This window comes from Chelmon rostratus, chromosome 7 (assembly GCF_017976325.1).
Source record: "Chelmon rostratus isolate fCheRos1 chromosome 7, fCheRos1.pri, whole genome shotgun sequence".
Classification (NCBI taxonomy): Eukaryota; Metazoa; Chordata; class Actinopteri; order Chaetodontiformes; family Chaetodontidae; genus Chelmon; species Chelmon rostratus.
This window is the reverse complement of record NC_055664.1, coordinates 18,670,613-18,688,936: the sequence shown is the minus strand read 5'-3', so window position 1 is coordinate 18,688,936 and position 18,324 is coordinate 18,670,613. Positions and strand designations below refer to the sequence as shown.

The 18,324-nt window shown below is 43.3% G+C and overlaps 1 protein-coding gene across 1 annotated transcript; it reads left to right on the top strand.

The window, feature by feature from the left end:
- The first annotated feature begins 5,231 nt into the window (after positions 1-5,231).
- Positions 5,232-14,248, top strand: LOC121609728 (probable G-protein coupled receptor 149). Its single transcript, XM_041941434.1, has 5 exons — positions 5,232-6,200; positions 7,661-7,841; positions 7,954-8,456; positions 12,461-12,604; positions 13,736-14,248. Exons 1-5 carry the CDS (start codon positions 5,232-5,234, stop codon positions 14,246-14,248), a joined length of 2,310 nt encoding a protein of 769 aa, XP_041797368.1.
- Positions 14,249-18,324: the final 4,076 nt, after the last annotated feature.

Sequence of the window (18,324 nt, the reverse complement as noted above, 5' to 3'; positions counted from 1 at the left end):
TGCATCTGCATTTGTTATGTTTCTCTGCTCATTTTAGCAGTGTTGCTTATCACTTTTAGGCAAATGCTTTTGCAAATGCATACCAGCTTAACTGAATCACTGGAAAACATTGAAAAGCTTGAAGACATGTTGTTCCTTGCTTGCACAGCCTCCCCTGTTTGTGAGAAGAGGAACCTGAATTGTCGTTACCAAGAGGGATGTGTGATGCAGTTTTTAGGACGTCTCCCTCCTTTACACCATTAGTCACTTTTGCAACTCGTTCAGAAAAGATTTGAATGAAATATTCAAACTGAACATTAGCGCGTGTTCCTGTGGAGAGAGAAAGAGAGCGGAAGGCAAAAGGTGTTTGTGTATGACCATAAACTCCTGTCAGTGTTTCCTTGGTAACAGGTGTTATGAATTATAAGTGGTCTGACATGAATATCTGACAGATAACTTGCCTTGGCTTGGCATGGCACATACACACACACGCACACACAAAGAAACAAATTCTTACACTCACCATCATTTTTTGATCTTTTCCTGCTCCTCCTGTTTTTTTATCTTTATATAATGAGAAGAAAATATGCTCAAAGGTATGTCCTTCAAACACACTGCCTCATGTATTAGAAATGACAGCTCTTGAATTGCACAAATATGTGTGCTTACTCACACACACACACACACACACACACACACACACACACACACACACACACACACACACACACACACACACACACACACACACACACACACACAACACACTTCCCCAGGCCTGCAGGTGCACACACACTTGTGAGCATTTACGGATATGCGCACCTGTGCACATAAGGATTCACGTCCAAATCTATGGGCAGATGACTTTGAATTTTGTGCTCTGAATTTTAATCGTGCATTTGGAATTTGTACACACGTCTGTGAAAGTGAATGTTTTCATTTAAGTTTGACCTTTAGAAATAAAAATGTGTTTTCATTTATTTGGAATTTCGATGCTCTAACATGAAGGTGTCCCGGTCGCTCAGTTGGTTAAGATGCAAACCTGACTGCAGCATTTCCAGGTTAGGCCCTTCTCTCTCTTTGCATTTCCTGCCTTTATCGCTGTTGTCTCTGTCACATAGAGGTACAAAAAATAATAATAATAATTAAAAAGCCGAAGTAAAATCTTTACAAAAGATGTTTGACAATCCAGTTAATGTTTAAATCATTCAAACATTAGTTCAGAATTAAGGTCAAATCCAAAGTACACAAGTAATTTAGCTGAGTGCAACTCTAAATATGGTATGACATATATATTCAGTGCCAATTTGTCACTGTCATATCAATCTTTAACTGCCTGTTAAGTGGGAGATCCGTGTTTGTCCTGTAAGAGTCTTCAAGAAAAAAACTTATTGGCACAGATGTGCTCTAGAGATAATTTTTCATCTTGAAAAATGTAAGCCTCCTGTCTCCATTTCCCAGAGTAACACACAATAAACTGTCCAGCCTAATGCTGACTCAACAGAGCAGATATACAGCACAATAAAGTACGTTGTCCCTGCCCCCGAGAGCGCATATAGCAACTTGAAGATGCATGAATCAACATTTGGCCACTAGGGGGCAGAAACAATCTGAACAAGCTGCCAGACACACAGGCACCATGCACATGGCTTGTAGACTGAGCCTGTTAAGGATGATGCATTTGCAAACAGCTGCTTACTTTCACATCCAGCAGACCCAGAGGCACATTAGCATTAACTGTGATGTTTACGTTCACCTAATGAATTTAAGTCGAGTGTTCACCCTCCGTTTAGCTCTGCTTTGGTCTCTGCCAACTCATACAGCACGCCTCGCTCCAGCTGGATTTGGCTTGATGCTCCACTGTGATCCCGGACTGGTGGTGTTCAGATGTATCAGAGCTGCTGATGAGAACAGAGGATTGATGAGATTCAAACATAAAGAGGTGAATGATGATCATGTGAGATTTCAGCACCACAGGAGATACCTGATGCAGTGTTGTTTTTAACACCATGCTCCTTTTCTTTCCCATCAAGTCACTCTTATTCTAAAAGCCGCAATTAAACAACCCTAAAATGTGCGGTTTATGTTTTGCTGCAGCCCAAACAACACGTAAGCAGAGAGTTAAGGTTGGAGTCATTATGAATTCATGGTGCTAACTGTTCCTCCACCTTTCCTGATTCAGTTTCACTTCTTCTCTTTTATGCAAATATAATCTTCCATTCTGTCTCTGTATCTCTGTGTCAAGTGCTGCTTCATTAATGTTTGATGTGACTTAGGATAATGATGCACTTAGACTCTGTGTGTGTATTCTGTGTGTGTGTGTGCAGGTGTGCAGGTGTGGGTGGAATCGTGTTAGGTGGGAGAGGGTAGGGTAAGTCTAGCTGTTCTACAGTTTAAAGTTACACAACTGTGCTGAATTTAGGATGCGCCACCAGATGCCAGCGAGCAACAGAGTAACGACAACGTGATTTGTGCAAACATGTGTGCAGATATACGAGCACATGTACAACACAGTGCATTATTAATGTACTCGAAGGGTATTTATACAGCATATTTACAGATATCTATCATTGATCAGCTGCTTCCATTTCATGGTTCAGATGAAAAGACACAATGAGGTTTTGCTTTCCTGTGATTTCATTTTCATCTCCAAGCCCATATTACAGATGAATGATTTATTAGATGATGGCTGTTATTCTCAAATCAAGCCCTCGCCTCATTAGTTTGAATGTAATTCCGCATGGCTTCATGAGAGTCCATTAAATGTTTATTGAAGTAGACACAGCACTGAAAGTAGACACTGTAATGAAAATGTCAGGTTTCAGCAAACACCTTTTCAACGCTAACCCAAGAACAACATCTGCCGTCAAGACAGGCCTCGTTTCACAGATTTAATGTGCCGTAATACAAGAAGCCACAGTCTAAAAGGAAGAGAAAATGATGTCAGCGATGTCAGTCTCAGCTCTGTTCATGGTTAGAGCGTCATGTTTCAGCAGGTAGGAGCATCTGGATGTGTGTCAGTCTGCAGACAGAGAAATATATTTCCATGATGTAGATTTATTTAGTGGATGCTAGCTCTAGATCATCAAACATCATGCTGCAGGGCTTCTGTTTGTGATTCTGCTGCAAACATGTGATCAGCAGCCAAATTTGCCACAACTGTACAAAAACAAAGTGCATATTTTGAGTAATAATTACCACTAAATTGGCTTCAATGTTTATACAGTGGGAAATATTAATATTTTAGCAGCTTTGTTTTGACAGTGCACATTTACACTAACACTTTAACTGACTCAGACTAACTTAGATGTGCCTAATGTTTCATATTTTGTATACATTTCACATTGTGTCTCTCCCTTTCCAACTCCTCATCGAACTACCTTGGTATAAAATGTATTGCTTTCCTCCTTGAAGGGATGATGGGATGTGACAGTATGTCAGATTATCATATTTTCTAACAGCTCCTGTTCCATTGCACTTACTCCATTCCTCACCGGTGCACTTGTCCGTGAAAACCTTCGCAGAGCTGCACTCTCACCTCGTGCCTTTTCACATGCACACATGAACAAACCGCTGCATGCAGCACGCACAAACACACACAAAGTAGGTCACCTTGTTGTGTGACGCTGAGCTCAGCTGGTGTGTCTGTGTGGGGGTGTGAGTGTGTGTGTGTGTTCATGCACCTTTTTGTGTTGTGTTTTGTCCTCTTATGTTCCTCTCTGTGTCCTCATGGCCCCAGAGAGAGTCCAGTCATTAGACTTGCTGTAAGTCACTTAGCCCAAACTCTAATTCAATTTCAGGACATTAAGTCAGATGCACTTACTGTCATGTTTGCATTCACAAGGCTGAAAGGGATGCTGTATAATGATATCATAGCGTGAGTAAGAACATGATTGGGAGAGGGGAGTGGGGGGTTGTTAATGAATAAGCACGGGCTGTCGGCATGCAGATTCATGTGTGCATTTACATAAAGGGCATGAGTCCAGAAATCTATCACAGAGCACTGCGCATGGAGCATCATTCCTATCTATGGAGCGCCGTGAGCAGAAATGAACACCCATGAACCATCTAAACAAATGGAGGAGTCCTTCAGCCTGAAAATCCTTGAACACCGCAGGGAAGGACGAGACAAGGCCAATTCCACACCAGTGCATAGGTTTTAAGCACAGATAAAGTTTCTCTAGTTGGATGCATCCGCCAATTATGTCTATCTAACCTGCTTTAGTTGTTGTATCTAGCAAAACTATCAGGCCGTTTAAATTACAACTTAACCATTCATTAAATAGTCATTTAAAATGCAGGCCCCTGGTGACAAACAAGATTAATATGTTTTCCTGTTACACAGTGTCCATTCGGATGAGCAAGGACAACTTTCTGTTTAAGTACCTCATTGAATGTGTCCTCTGCCCTCCTGCCTGATAAGCGCTGCTTCACTCTGACTCTGTGTTATGGTAGACAGGACTAAATACAAAGAGACGTCCGCGCTCTACAGTAAGCTGGCCTTACTCTGTCTGCAGTCTGGCTCAGAGAGCAGCCAGCCTGCAAGATACCACTCAAGTGTTATCCAGTCTATGTTTCCCTTATTATTTCAGCCCTTGCCTTTAGTTTCCTGACTCCATTAAGACGAAAAGGGTTTGAAAATCCAGTCTGTTATTTTGGTTTCCAAATGGAATGAACCACCAAGTGATGGGCCCCTCACACACATACACAAATCTGCAGGCAGGAAAAAAATCTTTAAACACCTTTTTTTCTCTCATTTGTATTCCGTTGAGTTTAAATGTCCCTCACGAGTGTTAGTATTTGGCATGACCCGCGGAAAGGGTCGAGCAGCCAAGCCACAAATGACTTCGCAGTCTGATGCATCGGGCCAGGCTGCGTTTGGCCCAACCCCAGATGACTACCGTGAGAGGAAACGGTGATGACGACAGCGCGTAAATCGGCAGTTGGACCCAAGAGGTGCCCCGGTTGCGCGACTTGAACGGTGGATGCGAGCGCTTGGCAGCACGGTGCCCGGAGGCTGCGCGGACCAAGGGACCGGAAAGCTGCGGTTTTACGCGTGCGTTCCCGTTTGGAAGAGAGAAGGATGCGTCCCGGTGCTTCTCCCATCATCTCCACTGTCTGATTGCTTTTAGAGATGCGGTGCGTGTTGTGCCATCCTCGCATCTTCGCAGCGCTGTGAACTTTACAGGCAAAGGAGTCAGATTTGACCGATTCGAAGTGCCAAAAGAGACGGAGAAGTTAATTCACTGAAAATGTCCGCGACGCACCTCAGCTCCCCGGCGCCCAACCAGAGCTACCTTTCCACGGCCACCTACGAGAAGACAGATCCCGCGGGGGTGGAGAGGCAAATTCGCCTGCTGATTTTCTGCTTGTGCGTAACCATCGCCGCTGCTACCTTTGTCGGAGGTGTGTATTCGCTGCTCTCCCTCCTCCGGATGAGGAGGAAAACCTCCCTGTGTCTCATTGTGGCTTCCATGTCGGTGGACGACCTGCTCAGCGTGGTCCCTCTCTCCTTGTTCATGCTCCTGCAGTGGGAGACAGATGGAGGTGGGGGGTCGAGCAGCTTGTGCACTTTATCCGGACTTCTGTACGTGTTCCAGGGCGTTTCTAGCAATATGAAGGCTTGCCTTATAGCAGCCTACACCTTTTATGTCACCAAGAGATTTGGGGTGCTCCAGTCTGTCCGTCGGCCCCTAAGAGTGATGTGGGCCATCGCCGGTGTGTGGGCGGTCAGCCTGGGCGTCAGTGTGTTACCCTTGTGCGGATGGGGCAGCTTTACGCCGGCTTCTCTTGGGTGCTTCCCAGAGAGCGACAGTTTTTACATCCTGCTGCTATTCTCTTTGTATTCCCTGTGTTTCTGCGGCTTGCTGTTCTTCTTTATCCCACTCACCTACCAGCTGCTGTGCTCCAGAGAGCCCCAGAGGACTTTGCTGTACCCCAGCTGCTTGGAGATGGCGAGGGGGCTGAGTGGCTCCGCTCCCCTGTGCGACCTCCAGTCTTTTTCCCGGGACAGCCTGAACAAAAGTTTCGGTGCCTACAACGAGCTCAGCCCAAGTTCGTGCGGGACAGAGCTCAGGGAGAAAGAGCACAGCTGTCTGTCCCCAGTGTCTGTCAACGGGCAGAGGACAGCTGCCGTGGAGGACACACCCGTGGTGTTTGCACAGAAGCGCTTCTCCATGATCCTGGCGGTTGTCCGAGTTATCTTATGGATGCCAATGATGGTAAGCAAAAAACAAACAAACAAACAAAAACCTTGAAATAATGTCCATTGACATCTACCAGTTGAGTTATGTTTGAACTTATTTCCAGCTTGTTTCCAGATCTTTTAATCTTGGATTAACTGTCTCCTTACATTGGAACAACCACCTGTTCCAAGAAAAATAAGATGCCAAGACCGGATCCTGAAATAAAATGTCTTTAACTAAAACCCCTTTTTGCCCCCAGTTAAATTGTTCAGATTTACGTTCTGAATGTGGAGGATAAAGCAGAACAAGGCTGTTTGGGTCAACCGGCTTTTTATCCAAAAGTCTCCCTTTAAATTAACTAGGAGGGCAGCAAAGACATGTTGAACAAGCACCAGAAAAGTGCTTGACAGCCAATGAGACCCACTCATGTATGGGCCTGTAATATTTCTGTTGTAGTTTGTGCACTGGCTCTTAGCTGCAGAACTTACTCTGTGGACAGAAGTAACAGAATATGGGATATTAAGTCAGAATAGAAGAGTATTCTTCTGAAATCCTTTCTTGTGATGCAGGAAAACACATTAAACTGGTTGGAGGTCCATTAAGTGAACCCTCAAGTCCCTTGAGCCGACTTTGGGAAACAGTGTTTTACAGGATATATTCAATTCATGAATCACCTGGAATCTTAAAAGGCTTGAAACCGTTTAGATCACATCCAGAGTCCTATTAAATGAACGTTCCCCTAAAGGCTTTGACAGTGGCAGTTGGCAGACTTTAGTCAACACATAAAGGGCAGCTTTTCACTGGGTTACCTTGTAAAACACTGTACGTGATTGCGACACAGAGGGTGCCGCTGTTACAGCATTTGTTCTTGCTCAAACACAGAAAAAGAATTGTAAGCGATAAATGCTGTGCAGCTGGCTGACAATGAAGAGCAAACATTGAGCAAAAACTGGCATTCCTAACTGGCAGCACTGAAAATTAAAGCAGAAAATGTCCAAAGTTCACGGATTGGGACTTGTCAAGTTGTATATTTTTTATTTCCAGAGTTTTCTCTCTGCTTTGGTTTCTATGAAGCAAACATGTCTTAAGATGGTTTCTCTTTAATGTTTGCATGAACTGGTTATTTTCTGGAACGCTGCAGAGGACAATATCAGCACAGTGTTGAACCTGTTGCTCGACCACAGTGGCTGAGTCATATTAACACTATTTATAAAGGAGCACTTTCATTTTCTAATAAGAGATGATGAAACGTATACATTCATCTTCAATTTAGTACAGAGATGAACAGGAAATAATGCAATTCTGTCATCATGTTGCATTTTGGTTCACACTTGAACATGTTTGAATAACAGAACAAAAGAAAATGAAAAGCAAAAAGCTGAGTATGGGTGAAGGGTCTTTCTTTCCATTCATGTGTCCCCCTCCCCCCACTCCCTCATCCATACTGAATCATCAGCTCCTCGGTGAATTAATGTCCCCTTCCCCTTCATTCACAGACTTTGGTGCTGGTGCGCCACGCGCTGAATGCACGCAGCTCATCCCTGGAGACCCTGAGCTTCTTCCTCACTCTGCTCGCCCCTGCGGTCACTCCGTTATTCGTGCTGTCTGAGCGCTGGATCCACATGCCATGTGGCTGCTTCATCAACTGCAAGCGGGATCCAGCGCAGGAACCCTCAGGTAAACCACCAAGTTATGGAAATTCACCAACAACGCAATGTTCTGCACAATGAACCCCGAACAAGTGTCACTTTCAACCAGATGTTGTTATAAAGTTATTCTTTTTTCACAGTGATGAAAAGAAGATTTGAGTTCAACCTCTCCTTCCAGCAAGGCTATGGAGTGTACAAGTTGTCACATGCCTCCATGTCTCATAACAGTCCACCTCTTGAAAAGCCTGCCTATCACAGCCTCTTTAACTGTGACTTCCCTAACACCCGCCTTGATGCACTTGAAAGTGGAGGGCTCTCCAGCTTGGGGCCTGATTTTGATTTCAGCACCACCTGCCCCGTGGACAGCTCCTCTCATGCAGACCTTCTGCTGGAAGCTGTGGCCGGCGGAGGAGAGGCGCTGGCTGACTGTCCGTCACTCCCTCGTGAGAACCACGGAGACGACGGCGACTTCCGCTGTGTCCCCTCGCTGCCCTCTCACCACCGGGAGCAGGATCACAATCTCGCTGACACGTCGTCTGTGTTCGAGGGGACGGAGAGGCGGCTGTCGCACGAGGAGTGTCGGAAAATCGAGCTGACAGACTGGGAGTGGTGCAGGAGTAAATCAGAGAGAACACCCAGACAGGTACATCACTAGAGTAGCTGCTTTATTAGCCTTGTGTTGAATCATCAAATTAAGTCCCTTGTATGTGTCATTCTGTTGTTTATGCCTGGCATTAATTGATTTTCCACACTCACACTCTATTGCTTTCCTATACTAGTCAAACGCCAGCTGCATATGCATGCAACATATGATGATGCATTCCAGAGATGATTGTTTAGAAGTGATTAGTGTCTCAGGACCATAAAATGGATGCATTTTCAATATCCCCTTCTCTGTTTACATTTTGTTCAAAAGGAAATTAACTGCTGTTAACTGCTGAGACACAGAGACACACAGCTGGTGGACTAGGATGCACTCTTTACGTAGCCAGGCTTGAACAAAGTGTGTGTGTGTGTGTATGCGTGTGTTTTTTGGCTGTCTGACTTTCTGTTTGTTGGTCTGTGTCGAAGTGGGTTTTTTCCGCCTCTGTGAATATGCCTGTTCATAATCAAGCTGACAGACTGGGAGCTGTGCATGTGATTTTGATAAAACGGTTAAAATCTCTTTCCCCCCCTTAGCCTCTGTCCTCTCCTTTCTCTGCATATCTTTATATGTACTAAGCCTCAATAGATTCTAATTAATAGAGCAATTTATCAAGATGCTATCAGCAGCATATAGCAGTTTAATAGCAAGTGTCAGCCCGTCTTTCAAAACCAAGTAGTCATTTAACACTGCTCCACAGACCTTCTAACATCAGACCAGCTCTAAGGGCTCAGCTCCATTCATTGATTTAGTCTTGTGGTTTTTGGTGTTTACAGTTTCAAGACCAGTATTAACGAGATTTATCCACTGAAGGCTTCTTCCCTTATGTGTTACCTTGTGCATAGGTGTGATTTAGCATAAATTCAACAAAATCTGTTCAAAAAAACACTTTATATCTATCTATCTATCTATCTATCTATCTATCTATCTATCTATCTGAGATAGTCATTACTCTAGAAAGATCGAGTGCAGTGGTGTCAAACAGTGTGCTTATAAATGTATTATTTGCTCAGGCACTCAATAGTTATATCAAGTAGATGCAAATTCAAAGAACACAGAGTGTAAACAATGCAGCTTAAGACAGTTTGCAACAGGCACACAAACCACCATCCACTAATCCATCTTTAATCCATTTCTTTCTTTGTGCTTGACATCCTGTGCTCTTGTAATACCAGAAGCTTAATTCTCTCTGTGTTTCCTTGGACCCAATTGAATTGTTAAACAAGGACAAAACAGTAAAGGCTTAATGATGAATGTATCCTGGCCAGACTCATATGAGAGAATAGCCTCCCTCTGTTCCAGAGAAACAGCAGTTCAGCCACAGGCATTACCTTTGAAACTGACAGCACAGTAAATGTGACTTTTAGAGCGATAACACAAAACTAACAGGGGCGCGAACAGATGCGGAAGCATGCATGCATATGTGTGTGCACAAACGTGCGCACACACACACTTCATCTATGTCTCCCCTCCTCTCTGTCTCTGCTCTGCTTATAAGTCTGAAATGTTTTGGTCTGAAAATCACCAGAGGGTGGAAAATCCATGGAGCATGCATCTACAGCTTGGCTTTGGCACTCACTTTGCATCATGTATAAGTCTGAGATGCTCACTGCCGGCTTGTGTGTGTGTTTGTGTGTGTGTGTGTGTGTGTGTGTGTGTGTGTCCTACTTCTCAGTTTCTTAGTAGCAAACTCTGTATGTTATGCTCCCTTAGCGCTTATTCATTGACTGGAGTAAGTAGAAAAACAGTAGGTATGTGCAGTCACACACAGCATATACAAACAAACAGCAACACATATAAGCAACCTTCCCCCCAAGCAAACATGGTACCACATAAAGACCCAAATTAGCTATATATGTATATACACATATACATACAGTATATACACACAAAGCCAAACAACATGTGAAAGCCTTGCCGAAATAATTTGTGATTTGAAGCATTTCCTGGCTGCGTTTTGTTCCTCGTTAGCAGGCTAGATGTCATTACCCGGCGTCTGTCCTCCTTACTGTCAGCCCTTCTGGCCTTCAGCATCCGCAGGGAGAGGTGGAATTAAAGCTTAAAGACATCTTTACCCTCTCTGTGACTTTATATTCTCTGTTAGCAAGCGCAGAGCCGGGGGAGCCTTCGCAAGCCCTCTCCCGGAGGGGAAATGGAGATCCAGTGTGCATTCAGATGTGCCACAGAAACCCGTTCACCCTTCTGAGAGCACATCCAAAACTGTAACTAAATGGTGTTCTTGCCAATAAAGCTGCAAGTTGAGGAATGAAAAAATGATGAACAGGAAAATAAAACAAAAACTGGAATCAATATACTGCAAACATGCCAGGATCTGTAGACAGATGCCTTACAGCACTGTTGCTTATATAGAATATGTGCTATATGTTGACACTTAAATTTATGTGTTAGAATATAGGTGCAAAAAGTGTACAGTTATACTATAGCAGCTCTGTGAGCTTGTGCTTTGAACTAAGTGCTAAATTTAACATGCTAGCATGCTTACAATAGCAATGCCAACATGCTGATGTTCTCCCGTTACCATGTGTACCATGTTCATCATCTTTGTTTAGCATGTTAGCATGCTAACATTTAGTAACTAGCCCTTAACACAAAGTACAGCTGAGGCTGTTGGGAATGTCGTTTGGCCATATATGAAAATGCTGGCCAGATAATGGCACTAGATGAAAAGCTGATCACTAACAAAAATCAGTAGGATTTGCCCTTTTGGGAAACACGAATGTGACATAATGTCATTGCACTTCATTCAAAGGTTGTTAAGATATTTCTGCCTGGACCAAAGTTGTTAACCAGCTCACTGACATTGCCATCTATAGAGGCATGTCGCTAAAGCAATGCTGTGAAAGCAATGCACAATAGAAATGTTTGCATTGGAGTGATGCAGGTTCTTATACTGTATATATTGAAATGTGCATGCAACCCCCCCCCCACAAAAAAAAAAAAGTCACGTGGAGACACCCAGAACACACACACACCCATCCATCATAGTGGGAAGTACAATGATGGATTCTGAGCGTTATTTGAATTACTTGACAACGTGTTTTCAGCTCAACATCACCGTCTCTCTCCCTCCCTCTGTGTCTCCCTCTGTTCACAATGAGGCAAAGACAATAAGAGGAAAACAGACAGAGTCAGGGAGGACAAGAGATTGACATCCTCTTTGTTTCTATTGTGCATCATAGTCACAATCAGATCATTACATTGAACTAATCTAAATAATTTAGAGGGCTTAATGAGACCTGCCCCAGTCTCCCCACTGTTGCACCGCAGGATGCTTCTCCTTTCCCCTGCAGCAATATGCATTTTCTCAAACACATCATGTTGACAGAGGCTCACTTTGATGTACTGTGTGGTAAATTAATCTCTGTGAAAACAATGTAAAAATATGACTGGAAAACATGAAACATGATTAAAAATGTGAGTAATATAAATGAGCCCAGTGATTGAAATAAGATGGCAAACTGATTCGAAATCCAGAAGAAATTGGATTAATGCTAAATACACTGAAATCATATTATTCAGATTAAATTAGCTAATAAAAAATTCTGATAACGACTAAATAACGTATAGATTATGCTTCCATCTTGTAGCTGTGAACCTGAAAGGTCCCTGGTAGCTTCCGTGAAGCCCTAACATCTCATTTTAACAACGTAGTGCTGTTGACAGGGCTATAAGATGCAAGCCTCATTAACTTGGGACAGAAATGGTTGGTCAACACATTCATCTCCCTGTCCTTGACATCATGGACACAATTTAGCTCAATTAGTTTGAACAAAAGGAGCAAGATGCAAATAGACCCTGTGAGCTTTTGTACTTGTCAATAACACAATAAGCAGCCAATATGGAATTTAGTTATATGTATGACAGTATCCTTTAGTATTAAGTCAAGTTTATAGGTAAATAAAGATGTTGTGCTAGATGTTGACCGGACTTTCTTTTTTCTTTTTTTCTTTTTTTTTGCTCTTTTCGTTGGTTTTCCTGTGCAGCGGTCCTCGGGTGGTCTGTCAATCCCCCTGTGCGCCTTTCAGGGCACCGTATCTCTGCAAGCGCCCACAGGAAAGACCCTCTCTCTCTCCACCTATGAAGTCAGCAGTGATGGACTCAAAATCTCCCCCAACAATGCCAAGAAGGTACCCAGCAAACAAAAAAACGTCCCCAACACGTCCCTCCAAACATTCGCAAAAGGTCATTGTGTGGAGTTCCCAATATGTTACTGAGGCATTATTGCAAGATGTTCAGAGATATTTGGAAAAGTCCTCTCAACATCCATTATTGTTATTATTATTATCATTATTATTAGGCTACTACAACCAGTGGTGGAAGAAGTACAGATATCCTTTACTGAAGCAAAAGTACTAATACCACACACAAATACTTTGAAATACACTTTACGTGGCTCCTGTTTGCCATCATAGCAGACTCTTTTTTTACGCTTCAGCTCCTTATAATTGAAGCAATTTGTAAAAGGAGTTGTTAGACATTTTGGAAAATATACTTATAGCTTTCTTCCTGAGACTTAGGTGAAAAGATTGATAGCACACCCATGTTAGTGCATTAAGCATGACACTAGAGCCAGGAGACAGCTGCTGTAAGCAGGAGGAAACAGCTGGACAAATACAAATATACTCAAAAAAAAAACCCACAACTTGTTGTTTTAACATTTCAGTTTGCATATACAGTAAAGAAAAAAGTTATAACATGTTAATTAGCGAGCTTTAGAGATGCTGGTAGGTGGATTTTTGAGCTCAAGCCAGCTGTTTCCCTCTGCTTCCAGTCTTTATGATAAGTTAAGATAATCTCCTCCCGGCTTTGGTTTTAACACAGAGGCATAAGGAGTCTAATTCTCAGCATAAATACAAATAAGCATATTTCCCAAAATTACTTACTTACTATTCCTTTAACAACTGCCTGCAATTATAACAATTACTATCAAACACAGCTATTGACTCACTGCAACGTTTTGCAGAGTGTACTTTTTGTAATTCCCCATTGGCATCTGGGGGCAAAGATTAGTGCAAGATTTAGTTGGAATGATTTTGAGTAGAGAGAAATTAATAAAACGTATAAAATAAGACAAATGTATTAGAAACTGTATTCCAACAGGAAATATGTTAAGACTTGAATGATCCCTGTGGTGAAATTGGGTCCACTGAATAAAACAAATATTTTAATTCTGGAAAAAAAATTAATGTAACTGATGTGGCTTAAATTTTGACCCCATACTGTTTGTGCAACACTAATTAAATTCCTCTGCTTCAAAGGTGGAAGTGTATCGCTCTAAATCAGTTGGCCACGAGCCCAGTGCAGACGACCCGGCATCAGGAGGCCAGGCTGGAGACGTGAACGTCAGCAGCGTGGGGATGGGCATGGAGATCGGAATGGGGATGGGTATAGGAGCCGGCGTGGGGGACACCAACGTCAAGATCCACCTCGAGGTTCTGGAGATCTGTGACAACGAGGAGGCCATGGACAGTGTCTCCATCATCTCCAACATCAGCCAGTCCTCCACCCACGCCCGCTCGCCGTCGCTGCGTTATTCGCGACGGGAGAACCGCTTCGTCTCCTGCGACCTGGGCGAGACGGCCTCCTACTCCCTGCTCATCCCCAGTGGTGGCAACCCGGAGGCGGAGACCATCAATATCACGATACCTGACACTGTGGAGGCCCACCGGCAGAACAGCCGACGGCAGACGCAGGAGAGCTCGGGGTATCGCGAGGAGATACAGCTGCTCAATGAGGCCTACAGAAAGCAAGCTGGGGAGAGGGAGGAGTGATGCACCTGCAGGATAACAGGAGGGTGTCTCTCAGGAGGAGGTTGAAAGAGCATCTCTGACAGCAAAGGATGAAAGACAAATTTCTTAATCATTCCACATTTACTTCTTTCTGATCACCACTCTAATAGAACTGACAGGTGGCCCAAATAGAGACTTAGCTTAAGACTGTTATAATAGTCTGTTTGCCTACTTCCTCTCCAGATAGCCTCGTGAGAGCACATGCATCACCTGTCTGTAGAGTGCACAGAGATAGATTAGTATGTAGTGGATGAGGGGTAGCAGTACATAGACAGAGGGACAGAGCCGAGGAAAGGGGAGCGAGAACAGTAGTCTGGCAGAGCATCTGTATTCCTTGCAAGACTTTGACCGTATGGCAGCCTCTCATCATAAAGTAGATAGAGCAAGATAGAAATTCACTTCGATGTGGAAAAGAGAAGGGCCAAGGTCTGGTCACGTGTCTGATATGAAGCTGCTCCCGTAGGAGACGTCACCGGTGACTCATCTGTGAGGGGAGGGGTCACCTGACCCGTGTGTCTGACTCATCCCTGTGTGTGTGCATTTTTGTGCGTGAGAAGTCGCCCATAAGGATGATGGTATACGTAGTATGAGAGTAATGGTTTGTGATGTCAGCCACCAAACGTATTCATATGTTTCTCTTATACGCAAGTGTTTATTCTGCATATGTTTTCCTTTGTGTCCAGCTGCCGTGTCCATCCATATGTTGCGCAATTAACGTCGCTGCTGTCAAATGAGAGCGAGGCCGCTATCCGTGCTGGAAAATCTGAAACGGGTGGAGAGGAAAGGGAAAGGAGAGGCGAGCATTTGAGGGAGAGTGCAAGTGATCATTGAGGAGGAGGTTGAGAGGATACTTATGCAGAGCAGTTTTCTGCCTTGCGCACATTCAGTGCAATTTAAATGAGTGACAGTGTGCATATTTTACAGTATAGGCAGCATATGAATGTACTATCCAGAGCCACTTAGGGGGATCATCTCTCTGCCTGCTCAGTTCACTGCCCATCCAATCAGTGAGCCACCCGGGCTTCTCACTTTCTACAGAATACATGCATAAATTCAGGACTGGAATAAAAATTTACATAGATAGTATTGTGTTTCAGTACTGTTTTTGAAAGGTTACATGGACTGTGAACATCCATCAGACACATCTCAATCCTCTTTCACAGGTATTATCAGTATATCCATTCCTTATATTCACATGTACATGTCCGTGCGTGTATACAATTACAGTAACATAGTGAAATAGGTATTACAGAGTAACTATACAATATATATTTATTTAAGTTTGTTTTATGATGGTGTCTTTTATATGTCAGCTGTTCGGTTGTTTGATCTTCAGCCCAGCATTGGCACTTTGTGGACTTCATTTGCAGGCTTTTGAATTGTCCTTCAGCAAGCCCTCTTCATCAGCTGCGGCATGTTCCATCCCCCTGAAGAATGTTGTCATTAAAGATTCATACCAGAAAATTGCCTCCAACAGGATTGCAATGCATTTCTATTTCGAGTGCTCCTAGGCAAAATGTAAAAGAAAATTGTGTACAGGCATATGAATTATAATGAATGTAAAGTTGTATTCAATGTCAACCATTTCCAGCTGTTAATGGCGCCGAAGGTTTTCAGCCGAGCGCAGCTCCATCTCCGCATCCCAGCAGAGTGGAAGTGATTCGATCATCTGCTTGTTTTCACTTTTAAACAGGACTCGCGCTCAGCTTCTGGTCAAGCGCTCTCATAAACCATTGTGATCAATAAACTGTTATTTGCCTTGTTTGTGAGAAATTGGGTATTTCACATTAGCCGTACAAGTGTTGGCATGTTTACTCATTCACGTCAGCCATCTGGACTGATTGGGTAACACACAAACCACTCAAATGGGATTCCCTATTACAGAATAAAAGCAAATAAAGCACAATAGTTAACTACTTAAAAAGACTGACTGACCCTCACTGGTTGCTGTGGCCCTAGGATGATGGTAATTTCACTAATCCACAACAGCTGTATGATATTTTTATTGTGTGGTTATCAGTGTTTGAGCTGACACAAAATCAAATTACATTTTCTTGTGTTTTAGGAAGCTTTTACAGATTATTTATGTTGTCTGTGCAGATGCACACATTCAGATGTCGTCTTTGTGAAAGGAGAGTAGAGGCAGAGAGACTGGGAAGCAAGTAGCAGGAAAGCAGGAGAAAAATAGAGAAAAGGGCATATGGCAGCAAGAACAAAAGTAAAATAATATAAAAACTGGAATTATGAAAGGCCTCGGCCTGCAGCTATTCCTCATGTCTTGTCTTTTCTCTGATCCACAGACTTTCAGCTCCCACTCACAACCTCTGATTACACTGAAGCAATAAGGTGCAGGTAAGCCTGCATCAAAATCTAGCATCTGTGGCGCTGCTTGAGACCTCTGCTTCAACACGTGCACCATCAGTGTGTGTAGCAAGCATTACTGAGACTCTAAGTCAGAAGAGGAGGAAAAAAAAAAACAATCAAGTTAAGCCATGCTGCTTTTTCATCTGAGGTTTTTCATCTTGGTTAAATGATTCATTAGGATCAGAGATCATTTGTATGCATCACAGGTAGTCCTGAGGGTATAAGAACAAGGTGTATGAAGAATAGTAGAGCAGCAGCTACAGTGCTGAGGGGGAGTAGGGGGAGGGGGCTTCGAGCATACGAAACAGTCCTTTGTCCTCTTCTGTTTTCACAACCCCTCCACTACTCAAAAGGCTTTCTCATATTCCTCCCTCTCCTCACACATCTCAGCCTCGCTCTCAGCATATTTTTTTTATCCCGTGTTTCTCACTTCTCCTGCATCGCTTGCTCTCTGACTCCAGCTCATTTTCAATCCAGCACCTGTTCCCTTTAGGGCCGCCTGCTGAGATATTGATAGTGCTCACATATTTCCAAATAATGACACAGATAAAAGTATTGGCAGCAGAGGTGAAAGCCTGTGGGGCACTCCTAATTCAAACAAAGTTTAGCTGAGTTTATTTCTTTTTTTTTTCATGCAGACCCTGAGCTCAAAGACTGAATTCATTGCTGCCGAAGCAGAATGCTGAATATTTTCCCAAACACAGGCAGATATGGATCTAATGTGAGAAAGCAGATGAAAACCAATTCCTCAACATGCACACTGAAAGATATATTTCACATAAGCTTTCAATATCAATTTCATCCAGATTAAGGGAGTTGTGTCTCCTTCTGCTGTATCTGCGAGGCTTTTCTGTGAGGACAGCTGGATTTCCTTCATTACAAAACGGTTAATGCCACCATGAATGTGGACAGGCTGCACATATTTTCACTTTAGAAACTTGTATCACATCCTCAAATGTATTATTGCCATGATGACGACAGAAGAAGTTGATTTAAAAGTGGTGATGGGATCAACTCTGAGACCTCTCATGAGCATCATAAACGAGTCCCATGGATGACTCCCTCGCGCCTTTCATCCCTCTTTCGACTCCCTCGTCTCTTGTCATGACTTGTCATGCTTTTATTTTGAAAGACGAAGGTGGGGGGGGGGGGGGGGGGGGGGGGGGGGGGGTCAGGGGATAGAGAGAGAACAGGAACAAACATCTTTCGCTCATCCAATATTCCAGCTAATTTAAAACAAGAGAGTGTTGAATACAATCCAATTAGATATTTGCTGTAAGTGTGAACATTCGGAAACAAACAGACTCAGTGAAGGGTGAAGAACAGAAATGAGAAAACAGCATAATTATAAACCGCCACATCATTCAGAAATATGAAGCAGAACCAGCTATTGATTGTAAGGAATCTGACACCTGTTATTTGCGTCTGACTGGTTTTGGTATTGTTGTTTTCGGGCTAGGCATGATTTATTAAAATTATTATTAATGAATTAATCCAGTGTATTTTCAGTCAGGAGGTGATAGATTGCTATTGTGTCTAAACTTTGGATCCATTACCGTCATATCTTGGAGCAGTATTGAACAGAATTTGACTGTAAAGCTGCAGACTTTGTGAGGTAAACTCTCTGAATCTGCTGAGAGACGATATTCAGCATAATGCCCACGATACGGCAGAGCAGAACCCTGAAGGTGATG

Coding starts and splice junctions, on each gene's coding strand:
- LOC121609728 (XM_041941434.1), top strand. CDS start 5,232: ATGTCCGCGACGCACCTCAGCTCCCCGGCGCCCAACCAGAGCTACCTT. Junction 8,457..12,460: donor CAGAGAGAACACCCAGACAG/GTACATCACTAG, acceptor TTTCCTGTGCAG/CGGTCCTCGGGTGGTCTGTC. Junction 12,605..13,735: donor CCCCCAACAATGCCAAGAAG/GTACCCAGCAAA, acceptor TCTGCTTCAAAG/GTGGAAGTGTATCGCTCTAA.